At 35.4% G+C, this 20,484-nt stretch overlaps 4 protein-coding genes across 4 annotated transcripts; all 4 read left to right on the top strand.

The window, feature by feature from the left end:
- Nucleotides 1–153: 153 nt before the first annotated feature.
- LOC105957254 (putative E3 ubiquitin-protein ligase RF298) lies at nucleotides 154–4,604 on the top strand. The gene is made up of 4 exons (XM_088813468.1): nucleotides 154–595; nucleotides 870–912; nucleotides 1,978–3,689; nucleotides 3,844–4,604. The coding sequence occupies exons 3-4, from the start codon at nucleotides 1,989–1,991 to the stop codon at nucleotides 4,339–4,341; spliced, it is 2,199 nt and encodes a 732-aa protein (XP_088669594.1). The 5' UTR covers nucleotides 154–595; nucleotides 870–912; nucleotides 1,978–1,988; the 3' UTR covers nucleotides 4,342–4,604.
- Nucleotides 4,605–8,106: 3,502 nt separating this feature from the next.
- On the top strand, nucleotides 8,107–9,275 carry LOC148765375 (uncharacterized). The gene has a single exon (XM_088814420.1). The coding sequence runs from the start codon at nucleotides 8,529–8,531 to the stop codon at nucleotides 9,018–9,020; it is 492 nt and encodes a 163-aa protein (XP_088670546.1). The 5' UTR covers nucleotides 8,107–8,528; the 3' UTR covers nucleotides 9,021–9,275.
- A 1,026-nt stretch (nucleotides 9,276–10,301) lies between these two features.
- Nucleotides 10,302–13,135, top strand: LOC148765374 (uncharacterized). Its single transcript, XM_088813777.1, has 2 exons — nucleotides 10,302–10,528; nucleotides 12,177–13,135. The coding sequence occupies exon 2, from the start codon at nucleotides 12,202–12,204 to the stop codon at nucleotides 13,108–13,110; it is 909 nt and encodes a 302-aa protein (XP_088669903.1). The 5' UTR covers nucleotides 10,302–10,528; nucleotides 12,177–12,201; the 3' UTR covers nucleotides 13,111–13,135.
- A 4,351-nt stretch (nucleotides 13,136–17,486) lies between these two features.
- On the top strand, nucleotides 17,487–19,960 carry LOC105957221 (uncharacterized). The gene is made up of 2 exons (XM_088813804.1): nucleotides 17,487–18,881; nucleotides 19,306–19,960. Exons 1-2 carry the CDS (start codon nucleotides 17,978–17,980, stop codon nucleotides 19,650–19,652), a joined length of 1,251 nt encoding a protein of 416 aa, XP_088669930.1. The 5' UTR covers nucleotides 17,487–17,977; the 3' UTR covers nucleotides 19,653–19,960.
- Nucleotides 19,961–20,484: the final 524 nt, after the last annotated feature.

Below are 20,484 nucleotides of genomic sequence, written 5' to 3'. Positions count from 1 at the left end.
CTAGGTTTAAAAATTAAAATAATAAGTAGTACATTTGAAAAAAGTACGACTTAATAAATTTAATAATAATAATAATTGGATAAACAAAAATAGAAAAGTCATACAGTCAGAGCCGAGTCGTTTGAAGTCATACTCATCCATGGATAAAATATCAAAACACAAAATAATAAAACCTGGCTGAGTTAGAGAGAGAAAGTGAGAGAGAGAGACAGATAATGCTGATGTAAAAAGGGGTGTAAACATTAATTAGGGCTCAATCACGTAATCTGCAAAAATGGGGGTTTAGTAAATCCCCACTGCCAAAAATTTGATTCTGTATTTGAATAACCGTGGTAAAAAAGTTAAAAAAGCATGGTGGAAAAAGGGGTTGAGGTTAACTGCACGTTTGGGTCACTGACCCTATATATACCCCCAGCCGTGCGTATCACACAGCACACAGTGAGTAGGAGCGAGAGAGAGAGAGAGAGAGAGACTGCGTGTTTTGTGAGAGAGAGAAACTCCAGAACACGAAATGAGTGTGTTTCTGTGTGTGCGTCGTCCTTTATAAAAACCTTGGAAAAACACTCTCTTTTTTTTCTCCAATTCATCCCATTCTGTGAGTTCCCCTTTTCCATGGCTATTCGTTTTCCCGATTTTCATTTTATTTGATTTTACCGAAAGATTCGATATCTGTTTTTTTTTTCGAATTTTGTTTTGTTGAGTCTTTCTTTTCTTTGTTCGGAATCTTATGTTGATTTTTTCTGTAAAAAAAAAAAAATTCAACAATCGGTAGGTTAAGTTGATTGGGGGGTGGTGTAGAATTTGTAATCAGGTTGTGGATTTGTGGTTGTTGGTTCTAATTTTTATTTGTTTGAATGAATTCAATGCAGGAATATTTCTGAGGAGGATTTAATTTGACGAAGCATCTCAGAGGTATCATTTGTTCTTGAGTCATTTGAATTTCCTTATGAATGATTCCTGTTGCTGCTTTTCGTTTTTTTTTTTGTTTTGTTTCTCATTGATTGTGAATAGATTATGTAAGGACTCTTTTGATTCTTGGATTGAATAGAATGTTTTATGATTCGATGTTCGATATTCGTGTGCGCACATTTTCCACATAGCTGGTAGGCTTTGATGTCTATTTTGTCGTGTTTTTGTCGTTGATCTTGAGTATTAAAGATAAAGTAAAACGTATTCGCTTTTCGAACTAAATAGAAAGTCGTGTCATTTAAAACAAAAATTCCGATATCTGCAACGGTTTCCTATTTTTCCTGATTCGCCTGTACTTTTTATGACAAATGTACGGCCGTTGCATAGTTACGGATTAGTTTTTGGAATGCCCTAAACTGAAATTGCAACCGTTAATGCTGTGGGACCCGCATTTCGGATACTTCTTAGAATCAACACGTATGTCCTTATATTATTGCAATCTAACTAAATAGAAAGTCGAAAGTCGTATCATATGAAAAAAATCCAATATCTGAAGTTCTTTCCTTTTCGTCTGTGTTACTATTTTTGTTTGAATGACCACCTCATTTAATATTTATATCTCCAACACTTGTACCTTTTCTTATGTCTATGTCTATCATACAATCGTCGCATAGGTTCGTACATTCGTATTAGTCTCCCAAAGGTCCAATGTGGTCACGTGCCTTTCTAAGAAGCTTTTCTATTTCTGTTGCAAAACAAGAAATATGTTTTCATTGAATTTGGACTGTTTATTCACTATGCATGCCTATGAAAGTTCTAACCGGATATTGAAATTCGTGATTTTTGGGTGCTGTTTTGATATTTGATTAAATTTTTTTTGATAATATGCTTACGCATCCATGGTATCGTCAATCCCTTACTGTCAAAGGGTTAGATATGATGATTCTTTTTGCCCTATTTATCACCGCAGATCAAATTAGTATTTTGCTTCCCGACTTCGTTAAATAAATACTCCTACTTCTGTTGTCTGTTATACTTACTATGAAACCATTTGATTGCCCGCTGTAGAGTTAAGAGATATGGATGGTAATAGCAGTGAAGGAGCGCCAGCTGTTGTGGCCAACGAAAACGGCAAAAATAAGAGGAAATATGTATCACAAGACATTTCAGCCGAAGTACAAATGCTGTCTCCAGCAGAGTTCGCTAGGCACGAAGTGCTCGAGGAAATTGAGAATGCTCTGAAAATGTTGAAATCAAATATGGAAAGTTCCGAAGAAGATCAAGAAAACAGCAGTATCGAGAAGCATGAAGATCAACTAGCTGATTGGGATGATCCTATTGCTTGTCGGTTAGAAGAACTTTTGACGAAGGGTTTGTCTGCGATTTTCTGCAGTGCGATGAAGAAACTTGTTGAAAATGGGCACACTAAAGAAACTGCCGAGTGGGCTGTTTTAAATTGCAGCTTTTACCATGGTAGTAAAGATGTTGTATCTAACATTGTAGAGGGTGCTACGGAGTTACTAAAGCTGAAAAAGAATTTTATCAAGACCGAAAAATACGTGTTTGAAGGACTACCGAGCCTCGTGGACTACACATTACTCGAGATGGTTCATGTGCTTTTAGAGATTAGGCCGGCTTGGAGTATTGTTGAAGCAATGTGGTGGCTCTTGGTAAACGATTTGAACCTCGCAAATGCCTGTGTAGTACTACGACAGGAGGGTAAATCCGAAACTTCTGCCACCACCAGCGAATCTGATTGCGACACGTTGGATAATCTAAAAGCCCCTGCTCAAAGTTCTCAGCCTGAAAGATCACCTGCACTTGAAGTAGCAAAGGGGAAATTTTTAATGCCTCCACCCAATGTAGTGGCAGCAGACGAGAAATTGGGGGGCGGTCGAAAAGGGATGTCGGCTAATTCTAAGAGAGATATGCTTCGACAGAAGGCGATTCATTTCGAGAAAAACACGAAAGGACGACTGTCGAAGGGAGCTTTTAAGGCCAAAGTATCAGTTAATAAGTCACAACCTGGTTCATCTTCTTCTTCTTCTTCTTCTTCCAAGTCACAGTCTACTTCAGCTAATAAAGATCCTGTTTTTGCTTTACCTGCAAATACAAAGCCGCCGCCTCCTCCTTATCCTCCTAAGGATTATCCTCATAAGCCTCGTCCTCCGCAAACTGCGACTACGACTACTATTACAGATTACTATGCTTCAATGCCATTTGATGAAATTCTGCACAAGTACATTCCGAAGGACGACAAAGACAAAGTTGTTCTGAAGCTAGTGTCACATAAGGAAGCCCTCGAGAAAGAGATCAAAGGATGGGATGATTGGGTGAAGGAGAAGCTTATGCAGGCTACAACAAGGCTGGCGAAGGACAAAAGCGAGTTGAAATTACTGAAGCAAGAGAAAGAAGAGCTCGAGAAATTTAACAAGGAGATGCAGACTTTGGAGGAGGGTACGGCAAAACGGCTGTCTGAAATGCAGAATGCATTGGACAACACACTTGGACAGATCGAACTGGCTAACCTTAGTGTTCGACGCCTCGAAGAGGAGAATTTGGAGTTGAAGAAGATGATGGAAGATGCTAGGTTGAAGGCTTTGGCATCGGCTAATGACTTGCTTGAAGCTCGGAGAAGGGAGCAAGAAATACTCAAGAAACTGCAATCCTGCGAAACGGAGAAGGGTTTACTCGTTGAGGAACTAACGTGTCTCAAACGTAAAAATGCTGAGCAGGGCGAGGGCTTAGGAAAGGCCAAAGAAAGACAGAACCAGATCAAGGTATATATTTATATTTGTGTTTCGATTTTTGGGTTTTGGGTTTCCGGATTTTTGGGCTTTCTTTTAGGGTTTTAGGATTTCGGATTTTCGAGTTTTATGCTTATGAATTATCTCAGGAATGTAAGAAGCTGAAAGAAGTTATATGTTTTTACAGGTTCTGTTGAAGCAGGGGGAGAAGGAGAAGCTAAAAGCGAGCGCGGAACTTGATTTCTTGAGGGGGAAAAATAAAGAGTTGAATGATCGGACAGAAATGCAAGCTGACAGCATCAACCAAACAGCGGAAAAAAACAAGCAGGCATTGCAAGCCAAAATCGAGAATCACGAGAGTATGATATCGAAATTGAGGCTGGAATCCGACAAATTGAAAATAGCAGCTCTCAGTGTGGGGTACGGTAATAGCTTGTCCGATCAGAATGCGTCCGCATTACCGAAAATCGGCAAGAGATTGGTTGTTGGAGATGGAGATGGGAATCGGGACCGGGAATGTGTTTTGTGTATGAGCGAAGAGATCTCTGTGGTTTTCTTGCCTTGTATGCATCAGATTGTTTGTGTGCATTGCAATGAACTCCTTGAAAAGGATGAGACGAAAGATTGTCCTTCTTGCAGGGCAAAGATTGACAAGAGGATTCCTGTTGGTTTTTTCGAGGGTTAGACTTTTCGGTTATTGGGAAACCCTTTTTTTTTTTTTTTTTTTTCTTCTGAAACAGTTTCAAGTCGATAATTGTTGTCTTATAGTACCATTAGCACATTTTTTGTTATAAAGGAGTTACCGTTGGTACATTTGAACCAGGAAAAAACGAGGTAGAAAGTAGGACAAGGCTTTAGTAAAGTGGAGTTGGTTTACAAAGTCATAGGGATGGATGTAAATTTTCAGTCACATGTTTCTATCTTACATATATTTTTTCTTCTTCTTTACCTTGGTGCAGTTATTAACATTGAAGATTTTCTTCTTTTATGCATGTACTGGTTTTGGTTTATGACTATAGTGAGATTCTATTATTGGAAAATGAAATGAGTTCTGCTTTCTCCTCATTTTTCCAATGCCTAAGTAGTCTCTTACCTAAAATGTACTCCTAAATACCCTCCGGTGTTTTCTGCTCTTGCACACCACCGTCACTTTTCGGTTATTCGCCAAGTTTTTCTCATATTTTCATGGACATCTATGGATATTAACCTGACATTCAATTGTTGAATTTATGATCTTTTCTGTTTTGTGTTCGGATTGACTTGGAAATTGCAATTGAGGTTCTTATGTTTTGTGGTTTTTTATTCGAGGTTTCTCGTGAAATCGACACTCGAACGTTTGAGAATCCTATGTTCTCCCCACCTCTTCAAGATCGAAAGATGGGTATTTACTCGTATATATTTCGGACTTCAGTTTTATACCGTGCTTAAATAATTTCATAATATTAATATACTTCATTCACCCAAGAGAAAAAGTCGCATATATTTTTTTTAAATATATATATATTAACGGGTCAATGAGGCATAATTCCCTCATTTGAATAAATATTGAAACCAATGTTGTTAGAATCGGACCGAACCGGCCAGTCGGACCGGTTCGACCGTGACCCGGCAATAAAGCGGTCCGGTCTAACATCTAAAACTGGAAAAGTAAAAAATCGGGGTCAAATGACCAAAATCCGGTTTGACCGGGTAAAATCCGAGAACCGCCGAGTCAGTCAAGGAACCCGGTTTTCGGCCAAAACGTCTCGAATCACTGTTGCGATGGTTATTTGTGGCTAGATTTGAGCGAATCTTCACATACTTATTAGTGGGTGGGCGGATCTAATCATGAGTGGTCGAAAGATTGTCAGATATGATCATGGGTGATCGAATAGGGGTGACCGATTGCCGAATTTGAAGAATAAAAAATGTAAAAAGATAGAATATAAGCAATAAAATATAGTAAAAAGTGAGGTGAAGTAGATAAAAACGAAAATAATAACTCGGAGATTAAAATATAAAGAAAATAATATTTTTAAAAACATTAAAATTAATAAAATAATAGCATATTAAAAAAAATCAAAAACCTGGTTGAACCGGTTCAACCCTATAAACCCATGACCCAAATAATCATCCGGTTCTATAGCCAGTCCGGTTCTGATAACATTGATTGAAACTAAACACCTCACATTATTTTGGGATAATTAGCTGGGAACCCTCTTATTTGGAACTTATATGGCTGGTGGTCCATTTTATATTTTTATTAGTTGATTATAGCTATAGGCCATTTACCAATAAATGTAATATAAATTAAATTAAATTATTTTTCTATTGACTGTAATACCTTTAATTATTATTTATATTAAGGTAGTTAGTTATGGAAAATATGACTAAAATCCCACATTTCACTCTCCCATTTAACTCCTCTCTCTCTTCTCCCTCACGTCTCCCCCTCCCTTTCTTTTCTTACATTTGACTCATCTCTCTCTTTCTCCTCTCAATCAAGTCTCTCTCTCTCTTTCCTTTTTTTTTTTTTTTTTCTATTTTATAACAGCAAAAATAAATCGCAAGATTGCAAAATAAATGTGTCAAGTTACAACAACAAATTGCAAAATACAATTAGCAACATACAAACTGCAATTTATAACAGCAAAAATAAATAGCAAAATAAATATAATACCGAATCACCTACCATATGACAAAAATATTATTTTACAAATGTCTTTTCACAACAACACAATATAGAACTAATGATAATTTGATCAAACATTAGAGGTTCAAGTTTATTCTTCCTCGAATAATATAAAATATTTTTAAAATATAAAATATGAAATAAAAGATGATATAACCAACCAACAAACAATTTTTATTTATGAATAAATCAGTACGTTAAATACAAAATATTGTAAGATACAAATCAATAGATACAAGCAGTGTTGCAATATAGTCAATGAACAAACTACAATCTATCATAATTGATTATGACAGGGGTGATGTCATAACGGACATAGGCTCGACATTCGACTGAATTCACAACTTCCAAAGGTAATCGAGGATCTTCTAGAAACATTATTGTTTTAGTAGCATCAACCTCTAATGAATCTCTTGTTTGTTTTCTTCTGGCCTATAGTTGCAACGACGGTAAAATACGAGTTTAACCACAAAAACTTCAAATTAAAATATGCACAAATTTGCATCAATGCATATTACAATATCAAAACGCATCATAGAATCCCTATAGAGAAATACAATGTTCGAAGTTGCAACAACGAGATGCAAAAAATACAATTACTCGCAATATGCAATACATTATGAAACGGCAAAATACAAAAGAAAAAAAAAGGCACACACACATTAACTTTAATACGAGTTCAGGAAGACAACCAAAAAATACGTGAAACCTTTCATAGTTATTCCCAAAGAAGAAAAATAAAACTAATATTAATTTGCAATGACGAGCTGCAAATTGAAATATGCAGAACTGCAAAAGTGAAAATGAAAACCGTCTAAAGGGACAACATCAACAAACTTCAAGTTGCAGACAACAACACAAAAAATATAATGTAAAAAAAAGTCAAAGCTGATAACCACCGAGACAAATAATATTATTAAAAAGTCAAAATAAAAGAAAAGAGGAGAAAGTCAACAGAGCTCAACGACGAAAAAATTTTAAGAAAAAAAAAATTGAAAATTAACGGCCGGTGTTAGCCCAAAAAACCGTTGTACTAGAGTGGTTATCTCATTTCCAAATTACTCCGCACATGCCTAATTCATCTTCTTCCTATTCTTTTCGGAAGAAATTTGGGATGCAGTGGCAGTTCCACGAAGAAAAAACTAAGAGGAAGCAATTATGGATTTTTAGATTTTTGAAAATTATATTTTGGGCCCAAAATTTTAGATAAAAACATTTGTAGAAGTTTGTAATTTTAATATTACGATACTAGATATTAATACATTATTATTATTTTGTGTCATATAGTAATAATATTATGTTGATCGGAAAAAAATAATTCACAGGAACGACGTCAAAAATAATATTAAGTAAAAAGTCAATGACGAAAAAAAATCAACGGCGATCAACAGTCAGCGGTAATGGTGGTAAAAATCGGAGTCGTTTGTCAAAATTTGTTTAAATGATGAAATCGGGGTTAAATTAGGGTTGAATAAAATTTTAGAGGTTTTTAGAATATTTTAAAAGAATGCAGAGTCTTAGTGCAATTTTTTCAATGAAAAAACCCAAATTCAGTCCTAATTCAACAATTGACCGTTACTTCTTGACGGTCATACAGACGGAGGGACTCAATGTGTTACATTGTGACAACATTAGTGTGTATTTTGTTGATGGCGGTAAATGGGAGACCAAAACTGAAAAACGTACAAACTTGAAGGACCAATAATTATATAGGGCAAATTACCAAAACCCCCCTGAGGTAAGCCTAAATAACGAAAATCCCCCCCACGTTCTCGTAATTACAAAAACCCCCCTTGACTAACGGTTGACCGAATTTTTTTAACCGAAAATGTGAAATGTCTATTATATCCTTCTGTTAAATATGTGAAAATAAAAGAAAAAAGCTGAAAATGTGATTCTCTCAGAGGCAAATCGTCGAACAGGAGGCGTGCACCGGCGAACGCTTTGAATCGGGCGTCATCAAATCCCAAGGAGTTGCGTATTTGAATTCCGTTGACGAGGAGTTTCTGCTGAGCCTCGCCTTTGCTGAGAGGCTCGAGGATCTCGATCGCGCCGCCAACTCCGTTTCTCGATTGGGGAAAAAATGCGACGATTTAGGGCTCAATCGATTCGATCTCGTCTACACCGATTTGAAACTCGGCATCATTGATTTCGGCAAACTCAAATACGGCTCGAGAACCGCCGACAAGAAGCTGCGGAAAATGGAGAAATTAGTCTCCGCCACCTCGTCTTTGCACGCAGCATTGGAGGGTTTGACGGAGATGGAGGTTTCGGAGAGGAGGCTGAAGCAATTGAAGGAGAGGCAGATCGAGCTGCTGCAGAAGGCCAATTTCGACCTTTTCAATCACAAACTCGAGAATCAGCGCAAAGATGTTCGATATTTCAGAGAGATTTCACTCTGGTCCAAAACTTTCGATAAAAGTGTTGACTTGATGGCAAGATTTGTATTCCTTCTGTATGCAAGAATTTGCTATTCGGGTCCTCTTTTAACCACGTCGAAACCTACCATGGTCCGCTTTTACAGCCGGAAATCACTTCTCTTCTTCGACGAAGATGATAATGGTAATGACGGTGATGGCGGTTATGGAGCTGACGAGGAAAAGATTGTGAAAAGCAACAAGGTGTTCCATTCCGCGGGGCCCACAACGCTTGGAGGGACGGGCCTTGCATTGCGTTATGCGGACGTGATTTGAGATTAGATTCCGGCGGAAGAGATTCGAGCCCTAATCCGATCAACATCGCACCGGATAAAATGCTTACAATCACCCCCTAAGGGTAATTTCGTGTACAAGGGCAAAATTGGTATTATCGGAGGAATATTCGGGAGAATCAAAAAGATTCTATCAAGTTTAACACCGTTAGAGCGATTTGTAAGATGTCTGCATACCTCAGGGGGGTTTTCGTAATTACGAGAACGTGGGGGGATTTTCGTTATTTAGGCTTACCTCAGGGGGTTTTTGGTAATTTGCCCTAATTATATATATATATATATATATATATATATATATATATATATATATAATATTATAATACCCTTACTTGTTAAAAAAAAAATTTATGCAATACCAAAAAAAAAAAAAAAAAAAACCACAAACATCAAACCACAAGACTAAATTTTTATCTTCTCCATCTTCCAAGACCCACAAAAATCGTTCTCGTTCCTCTTCCACAAACCTACAAAACCTCAACATTGAAAACCCTCAAAACTCAACAAACCTTATAAAGAGGGCAAGTTTGGAGTCAAAAGACATGAAAATGGAAGATTTTACGGTGAAAGAACCCACGGATTATGCATTTATGTGTTTTATTTGCTAGGTTATCATTTTGGAAAAAAATCGCGTAGGCATGATTCGACATTTACATGTCGAGTTTTGGAAAATAGGCTTATTTTGACATCTAAGCGTCGAATTTTGGGGGCAAAATTCGACATGTTAAAGTTATTAAAAAGTTGATTTTGGAAAATCTAAAAACCGTCACATGCATGTTTGGACAATATGTTTGAACTGTGCCTATGTAGCACGGACCCGAAAATGGTGATAGTGGAAAACGGGAGAGCATAATATCCCAAAACTGGGGATACATGAACTTGGAGGAAATGTGTAAATATTAAAAGTATAGGGGTATATTTATAAATATGCTATATAAATATATATCATATTTTAGTTATATATAATTTTTTAAAATATATTTTCATACAAATATATTCAAAATAAATATCATTATCAACTCTCAATTTGTAATTGATCATTAAATCAATAAATAAGTAGGAAGAAACAAAAATATTTGTAAATTTTCTATTCAAACATGTTTCTAACTTGTTAGAAATTGCAAAATATAACCCATAAGGTATCTGACAGGTGTACTCGAGTGTCGCATACGAAACGTGTTCGAAACGCGGATCCATTCAGATGTTGAAGTTTTCGTGCTTAAAGACTAGGACTGGATAACTGAGAACCATAAACAAAACACGGTGGTTCATAACCCGACCCGGTCATTTCATGTAAGAAAAATGAACACCTAAGCACCCACGCGTCAGATTGATTTGCCAGCGTGGATAGTATGTAGCTCATTAATTATGTTTGATCCTTGGCCTTACACATTATTATTTCACTAGAAAATTTCTCTCATTATTCTCATTATTACATTCCAAAAGCATAAGAAAGAGCGGTTGCACTTTTGCATGCGAAGGTTAAATTAGACGGTAAGCTTTCTTTGATTTGTCGTGGGTTATCATTATTCATGTGTTCAAGTTGTACATTTGATTTTTTTTAAGAACGATGGTTAGTTTTTGTCTCTTTGATTTTTAGACTTTTACTTTTTCTTTTTAATTTTCGAGAAATTAATTACATTCTGTTTTAGGTGTTTTTCATGAGGGTTTGAGATTAATTTGATATTTAATTGAGGTCGGAAACGGCCGACATGGTACCGCCCTACCGGGGTAGGGATTTCGGGATGATAAATTTTCTATTGAAACGTAGAGATACACTATACATGGATATATGATGGAACTAGATTTATTAATTTATTGTTTTTTTTAAACAATCTAGGGGAATTTAAATTTGGAATGCATTATTTATCTGTGATCACGATTCGCCGGAATTCCGTTATAGTTGCCAGAATGAAAATTTCCGATCTAAAATGTTTTAGATCGGAAATGTGTGTGTGTGTGTGTGTGTGTGTGTGTGTGTGTGGTGGTGGCGGAAATGGCAAATAGTTTTGCGGCAGATACTTTTGTGTTACGAAGCGGCGAGTTTTCGAGAATGAAAACCTACTAGGGTTTCAATTTTTTTGGATTTTGCGAATTAGTCCAGTAAGTTTACGATTTATTTTTTAAATAAAGAGGTATTTCTGGAATTTGTGTTTTTGCCCCTAAATTTATATTTTCTGCGTTTTCGGACCCTTTTTGCCCTTTTTAAGAGATCGTTGTAATACGATTTTTTGGAGTTGTAATATTTACTCGGTTTTCTTTTTAATTGTCTCTTTTAGCCATAAAACATTTTCCCATATAACGTGTCGCCTAAAACTTTCAAGGCTGAGTTATTTTCATTTTACCTATTTTGTCCTTAATCAATTATGTGGAGAAAAAAAATAATATGTGTAAATGGTAGTTTTGGGATTTTCTATTAGAATGAATGTCATTAATTAGAGCAACTCCAATGGAGAGACATCAAAATGGAGCATTAAATATTCATTTGATACTTGATATAATACTTTGATACTTCTAGAAAAAAAATTCACTCCAACCACAAGTATCAAAGAGATTATCAAATTTTAAATATATGAATAATTACATTATTAAATGCCACGTGTCAAATAGTGATAGGTTAATGGAGTGGTTACATTTTTGATACCTCATTTTCCAGGGAGTATTTTTACACCTCGAGGTGGTTGAGTATCAAAATGATTCTCACTTTAATGCCTCCATTGGAGGGGGATTTTTTAATTTTGGAGCATAAAAGTGGTAGTTTTTTAGTTTGATACCCCTTTTAGTGCCTCCATTGCGACACTTAAAAAAAACTAAACGGTTGGTATAATATTTTGTATACTTTTCTACTCTAATTTCAAAAAAAAAAGTTACTTATTGTAAAAAATCTAATACTCGGCAAGGATGTTGCAATAATACTCTTTTGCCATTGAAATTAATTAGTTATGTAATTAAGATCTCATTTGGTTGGACAGATTATCCATGATTAACTAAATATTAACTAAATACCTTTTCGAGTATATAATTGGGTTTTTTTATTAATGTATTTAATTTTATCTTAACTAATCTTATTATGTATGTTTTCTTGAAACTGAAATATATTTATGTAATGATTCTGACTAGTGTTCTTGTATTATGTTGTCAGGGCACATCTGAGATTTCTGCCCAAAATGAAGAGGAACAATTTATTCCCCGACACAAGAACAACTTATAAGCTAAAGAGAGAGCAAACCAACATCGGGATCGAATCATCTTCCATCTCAAACCAACCTGATAATAATAATCATCCACAAAATTCCACCACAGAAGCTGATCCATTGATAAAGAAAAGCAAAGAGGATATTGCAAGATTCTTCTTTGAAAACGGGCTCGATTTTCATTCAGTAAGTTCCCCAAGTTTCCACAACATGATGGGTCCCAGAAAGTGCCACATCCCCACTCTCGAGGAGCTAACAGGGCCGTTATTTCAAGATGCATTAAAAGAAGTGACTAAATATATCGACGAGGCTAGAAATTCGTGGGCGCACGCAGGATGCACTATCTTGCTCGATGAATGGAAGGGTGAAACGGGAAGGGATTTCGTCAATGTTTTAGTTGACTCACCGAGAGGAACCGTTTATCTCAGCACGTACGATATTTCCGATTATATTGGAAAAAATGATGAAATGAAAATGCTATTCGACAAAGTGTCGAGTGAAGTTGGGATCGAGAATGTGGTCCAAGTTATTACATCCTCAGATTCTATTTTTACCAAGGATGTGGCGAAGGAATTGTCGGAGAAATACCGACAAATATTTTGGTCGGTGAGCGAGTCTTTCTGCATGCAACTCATGCTGGAGAAATTGTTGGAAATGGACGTCATCAAAGAAATATTGGAGAAGGCGAAAATATTTACGAGGTTTATTTACGGAAACCATAACGTGCTCAAGTATCTGAAGGAGAAAACGGACGGTCGTGATTTATTTCAGCAGAGTTCGAAGATCAAGTCAACGCAACCTTTCTTAACCCTCGAGAATATCGTCTTGGAGAAAAAAATATTGACCAAAATGTTTCAATCTCCCATTTTTTTTTCTTTTTGACATTAAAAATCACGATTTTGCCTTGAATTGCTTTACAAAAATTATATAAACAATGCCACTAGTAAATCTAAATTGATAATTAGCAGTACCATATATTATCTTACCAAAAAAAAATCTGTAAGAGAATAATGAATTTCACAACAAAAATTTCAATGGTGTAATTGATTAGTAGGGTTGCCCTACCAAATCCACCCTTATGAATACTTATTATACTCCGAATTACGATTCAATTTTAGTTTACGAAAACATTTTCGAAAATTTTGCCTTTAAAAAAGAACACTTTGAACATCAATATTAAACATATTTTTTTTTATATTATAGGTGATAGGAAAATGGTAATTTTGATCCGGAAACTTATGATTTTGGCACATGTTTATATTTATAATATCTGAAATTATTTGGGTCGTATTTTCAAAATTTTAATTCAATTTGTTTTAAATTTCAATCCGATCCGTTGAATTTTACTATAACAAAGTGCATTTATTTTAGGGTAAATAGCACTTTACCAACTATACTTTGCTAGTTTTTGCACATAGCCACCTTAACAAAAACAAAATTGCACTAGCACGCACAAATTAGTTATTTCGAGCCACTTAACCACCTACGTCGAATTTTCAGGCAAATATTCGAATATTCCATCGCACGTGCGAAGCACATGGCTACGTCCATGGGTTTTTTCGTCTTTCAATTCAAACTAACTTGTAAGCCTAATTTCTATATTTTTTCAATTTTATTTCTTCTCTCTTGCACACACACAGACCAACAACATCATCTTCTTCTTCCTTGATTTTCTTATCCTTTTTCCTTCATTTTCTTCTTCACCCTTGTTTCTTGTTCATTTTCATTGTCAATCTTTCTCAGCCAGTCATTTTCAACGTTTCTCTAGTTGCACATCCCTATCTCTGCTTCGTCATTTTAGAGAAAATAATTGTATTGATGTTGAGTGTGAGTAATCTTCTGCTGTGAAGAAATTGTTGCTCACACCTGCAGATTAGTTCGTCTTATCTATTGTTAATCTTGTGCTATGTTCTTGCATTGCATGAGACTTTTCTCCGATTTTTAAGTTTTGAGTAGGTTTCAAAAAAATAAATGTTGATGTTTGATATTGGGTTTAAATTTTTATACTCGAACGTATTTCTTTAAGGGTTGCGATTAATTTCCATGCGAAATTAGAGTGAAAACTAAAGAATTGATCGATAAATATTTTTTTCTCAAAAAGTGGTCTTAATAAAAAAAAGATCGATATTGAAACTTCTAAATGAGAATTCATAAAATGGAGGGGGTAAAGAAATTCATCAGTCAATACTCAAAACCATTCATGTAGTCATGATGCGATGAAAACCAAACTTATCTTCTTCTAGTCGTAGAATGATTGACTTGTTTATCTTTGCTCTGCCGTAGCCGCCTCACCGCTTATGGCCTCCCGCCATCGGGCCCCTTCTTTCTTTCTCTGTTTCTATTTGTCTCCAAAAATTTTGCTGCATAAGAGTAGAGGTTACCCTTATTTATTAAGGCTTCAATTTTCTCCAAAGATACTGTTAGTTCAAAGAAAAAATTAGTGGGCGAGAAACTCCCATGGAAGACAAGAAGAAGAACTCGAGCTTTATTTCAATCAATTTCTAGTTTGGGTAAGTTTCAAATTAAGTTTCCGTCCTTAAGTTTCAGTTAAGTTCAATTGACTCCTTAGAACTTTTAGTTTCACCCACATATGATATCCTAAGATGAGAAGACAAGAAAACCCATGGACGTAGCCATGTGCCTGGCGCGTGCGCTGGAATATTCGCCTGAAAATTCGACATAGGTGGTTAAGTGGCTCAAAATACCGAGTTTGGGCATACCCGTGCAATTTATTTTTTGTTAAGGTGACAATGTTCAAAAACGGGCAAAAGACATATGGCAAAATGCTATTTATCCTACAATTTATACTACTAGTGTCGCTCAAAGTTATAAATATTAAAATAAATTCAACACCAACTGGCGGGAAACGGTGGCTGACAGACGGTCAACGGCGGCGACGGACAAAATTAAAATCAAAATTGGACCAGGGGTCAAAATGAATACTTGGTGAAATTAGGGTCAAATTTGGTTAAATGGGTGAAATTTACACACTTCTAGACTTTGTCTAGACTTTTCTGTAAGGGTAAATTACACCGACACTCACCCCCTTGAAACGTAGTTATAAACTCTAATGGAATATTGCATTGGATACGTTATTCTGATAGAGTTCTAACGGGCTATTGGTTTCAGGAAGTGGTGGGGACAACAAAGAGTTATGGGTGATTTAAGAAATATTGGGGGAGCCATGTCACCCCATTAGTCCCCATAACTCTATGTTATCTCCACCACTAGCTAAAAGTAATAGTCCATTAGAACCCTATCGAAATAATGTATCCAATGCATTATCCCGTTATAGTTTCTAACTACGTTTCAGGGGGGTGACTGTAATTACCGATACCATAGGGACCTTAAAATTATTTAAGCATACCTCAGGGGTGTGGGTGTAATTTACCCTTTTTGTAAAAGAGATTTAGAGGTAAACCTACATTGAAATAAGTCACAAGAGCTTAGTTGTAATGGCCTTTTTTTTAACCAAATAAAAAAAAACAAAAAATCCAAAGTTGAAATTGGAAAATCTAAAAATTATCACGCACATGTTTGGAAAATTTGTTTGAACTATGACCGGATAATTCAGACCCGTAAATCAAACCGGTAGTTCATAACCCGACCCGGCCATTTCATACACGAAAAAGGAACAACTGAGCACCCACGCGTCAGATGGATTTGCCTGCGTGGATAGTACATAGCTCATTAATAATGTCCGATCCTTGGCCTTACACATTATTATTTAACTAGAAAATTTCTCTCATTATTCTCATTATTACATTCCAAAAGCATAATTAGACGGTAAGCTTTCTTTTAATCTTTTTTACATTTCATTTATCGTTTCTTGTTGACTGTTATTTTCTTTGATTTCTCTTGGGTCATTATTCATGTGTTCAAGTTGTACATTTCATTTTTGTTTGTAAGAAAATCACCCAAGTCTTCCCCCCTTTTTAAATGGTTTTTCAGGTTTTTCTTTGATTTTTAGACTTTTATTTTTCCTTTTCAATTTTCAAGAAACCATTAGATTCTTTTTTAGGTGTTTTTCATGAGAGTTTAAGGTAAATTTGATGTTTAACTGAGGTCCGAAACGACCGATATGGTACCGCCCTACCAGCGTAGGGTTTTCGGGATGATAAATGTTCGATAGAAACATTTATAGAGATACACTATACATCGTATATATATAATGGAACTAGATTTGTTTTTATTATTAATTTTTATTTTTACAATCTAGGGGAATTTAAATTTGGAATGCATTATTTATATGTGATCATGGTTCATCGGAATTCCGTTATAGTTGCCAGAATGAAAATTTCCGATCTAAAATGTTTTAGATAGGAAATATGTGTGAGGGTGTGTGTTTGGTGGTGGCGGAAATGGAAAATAGTTGTGCGGCGGATATTTTTATGTTTCGAAGCGGCGGATACTTTTAATTAGTTTTTGAAGCGGCGAGTTTTCGATTTTGCAAATTAGTCCCATAAGTTTAGGATTTCTTTTTAAAATAAAGAGATATTTTTGGAATTTGTATTTTTGCCCCTAAATTTATATTTTCTGCATTTTCGGACCCTTTTTCCCCTTTTTAAAGAGATTGTTGGAGGAGTAATACTTACATTGTTTTCTTTTTAATTGTCTCTTTAGCCAAAAAATATTTTTCCATATTACGTCTCGCCTTAAACTTTCAAGGCTGAGTTATTTTCATTTTACATATTTTGTCCTCTATCATTTATGTGGAGAAAAAAGATCATTTCTTAATATGTGTAAATGGTAGTTTTGGATTTTCTATTAGAATGCCTTTTATTTATTTCATAATATTTTGTATATTTTTCTACTCTAATTTCAAAATTAGTTACTTACTGTAAAAAATATAATACTTAGTATTTTTTCTTAAATTGCCGTTCTCTTTTCGTCTACTCGGTAAGGATGTTGCCATAATACTCTTTTACCATTGAAATTAGTTATGTAATTAAGTTCTCGTTCGGTTGGAGAGACTATCCATGATTCACTAAATATTAACTAAATAGTTTTCAGAGTAGCTAAACCCATAAATATTATTTTTTTACAGCTTATCTTGTCCTCATGGTCAAATAATACTATTGCATTTTTATTAATGTACTTAAATTTTATCTTAACTAATCTTATTATGTTGTCTTGAAATTCGAATATATATTTATATAATGATTTTGACTAGTATTCTTCTATTAAGTTAACAGGTATATAGGAGCTACATACACACAATCCAATTTACCTGTCCAAAATGAAGAGGAACAATTTATTCCCCGACACAAAAACAACTTATAAGGTCAAGACAGAGCTCACTCAAACAAATAGATCATCCGAAAACAACGTCGGGATCGAATCATCTTCCATCTCAAACCAGCCTGATCATAATAATCATCCACAAAATTCCACCACAGAAGTTGATCCATCAATAAAGAAAACTAAACAGGATATTGCAAGATTCTTCTTAGAAAACGGGCTCGATTTCAATTCAGTAAGTTCCCCAAGTTTCCATAACATGATGGGTCCCAGAAAGTGCCACATCCCCACCCTCGAGGAGGTAAAAGGGCCGTTATTTCAAGATGCATTAAAAGAAGTGACTAAATATATCGACGAGGCTAGAAATTCGTGGGCACACACATGATGCACTATCTTGCTCGATGAATGGAAAGGTGAAACGGGAAGGGATTTCGTCAATGTTTTAGTTGACTCCCTGAGAGGAACCGTTTATCTCAGCACATACGATATTTCCGATTATATTGGAAAAATGCACAAAATGAAAATGCTATTCGACAAAGTGTTGAGTGAAGTTGGGGTTGAGAATGTGGTTCAAGTCATTACATCCTCGAATTCTATTTTTACCAAGAAAGTGGCGAAGGAATTGTCGGAGAAATACCGACAAATATTTAGGTCGGTGAGCGGGTCTTTCTGCATGCAACTCATGATGGAGAAATTGTTAGAAATCGACGTCATCAAAGAAATCCTGGAGAAGGAGAAAATATTTACGAGGTTTATTTACGGGAACCCTAATGCGCTCAAGTATCTGAAGGACAAAACGGACGGTCGTGATTTGTTTCAGCAGAGTTCGAAGATCAAGTCAACGCAACCTTTCTTAATCCTCGAGAATATCGTCTTGGAGAAAAAAATATTGACCAAAATGTTTCAATCTCCCATTTTTTTGGCACACGAGGGTTGGGAAGAAGTATATGATTTGGTGAGTGATGAATCTTTTTGGAAGGGGGCATCGGATGTGCTCAAAGCAACTATACCTCTCGTGCGCGTTATACAATGGATGACGGGGAGTAGTAATAAGGAGCAGATGAGATATATATACGAAACACTGGATCAAGCGAAGGAGACTACTAAACAAGGGTTCAAAAAGAATAAAGCACAATACACAAGATTCTGGAAAGTGATAGATGAGATTTGGACTGGAGTATTATACACCCCGATTCACGCAGCGGGTTACTATTTCAACCCCAATCTTTTCTACACAAGCGATAGGTTTATCGACCCTGAAGTTGCAACTGGTTTGTTGTGCTGTGTTGTACGGACTACCCGGGATCCGCGGGTCCAGGATTGGGTCACTATGCAGATTGAGACTTACCAGAATGCTAAGGGAGCGTTTGGCTTGGGATGCGCGGAGGACCTGAGATCAAATACGTCTCCAGGTTCGATTAATTTTGTTTTAATATATATAAATACATATATTACAATTGTTTAACTAAAAATGTCATTTCGTTTTTATTTATACCGTTTTGACTTCGAACTTTCATTCATGTATGCATATCTCTCTCACTTGACATGCACCCGACACGCACCCAACATTTTCTCGACATGCACCCAACATGCACTCAACATTCACTCAGCATGCACCCGACATGCACCCGGCATTCACCCGACATTCACTCGACATGCACCCGACATGCAATCTCAATCTAGTTAGTTTAAGTTGGATTAGAAAGCCAACTTAAAGGCTGAAAAAAGGTTAAAATCACATTTCAAATCGAAAACGAAATTATAAAATATAAACGACATTTAGCGTGGTTAATTCTTGATTTTATTTATTTATCATTTTTAATTTTTAAATTGCAGCAAAATGGTGGCTGAAATATGGGGGTGAGTGTCCGGAGCTACAAAAGCTGGCGCTTCGAATACTGAGCCAAACATGTGAGGGTGCATCGAAATTTCAGCGAAAGAGGGTTTCGGTGGAGAAACTTCTTGATACGAGAATAAGTCGAAGAGAAAAGAAGAGATTAGATCATGCTGTTTTTGTTGAATATAATATGCAAGTGCAGAATTTTGAATCTGGTAAGATGGGGTATATGGGACCCGACGAAATCGAACTGTTGGATGATTGGGTAGTTCATAAAGGACCAAATGATGGGGCCCTAAACTCGGGAGGACTGTCGAATTTTCATCCCAAAGTGGAGCGTGTATGAGCTAATATAGCTTATTTCAGACGTGAAAGTGATGATTTTGTAAATTTTATAGAATATGAAATTGTATTGCACATTTTCTTGGACATGGATTATGATTAAGTTCTTCTGAGTTATTAGATATGCTATACAAATGGTGGATAATGCGATTTGAGTGGATTATTATTGTTATTTATTATTTATATGTACGTAGATGGTAAAAGTTAGGAGGGAAAATTCGAACCGAATTTTTAAGTCCTGTCGATTTCAATATTTCCAATTGTAGGACAAAAAAATTTCTTTCCGAATTCCGGAAGTTCCTAGGGTTGAATATTTTGGATGGTATGTAGATTTTTTGGAACGAAAGTGAATTACTTAGGGTTGAATATTTTTACCCAACCGATTGCCCTACAGTTCACCATACAAATTATTTATCAAATTATTTCTACCAATGTTTATTGTACCAAATTTTCTACCGTATTTATACACATTTAAATTATTAATATATTTTGTATGGACAATGAATACAGTAGTTCAAATTTGTAAAACTTTTCAGGTATGTCAAAAATAATTTGAATGATTCCGTCAAAGATGATATACATTATCTTAAAAGTTTTTATGCTATAATCTTATATATAAAAGAAAGAAACGATGGGCAACCCTAAAAAACCCTAATGGTGTTTCTGTAATTATTTATTTTTAATATTTTTTTCTATTAATTTTTTTACTATAATTTTCAACAATTATCAATCTCCTATTTTTCATCAATATATTTCAAATCTTAAGAGATAAAGATAGAAATTTGATTTGTTAAATCTTAATCTATATATTTGGATTATAAATCTTAATCTGCAAT

The sequence above is a fragment of the Erythranthe guttata genome, chromosome 14, assembly GCF_056151865.1.
Source record: "Erythranthe guttata isolate IM_541 chromosome 14, IM_541, whole genome shotgun sequence".
Taxonomy (NCBI): domain Eukaryota; kingdom Viridiplantae; phylum Streptophyta; class Magnoliopsida; order Lamiales; family Phrymaceae; genus Erythranthe; species Erythranthe guttata.
This window is presented reverse-complemented; position numbering and strand designations above follow the sequence as displayed.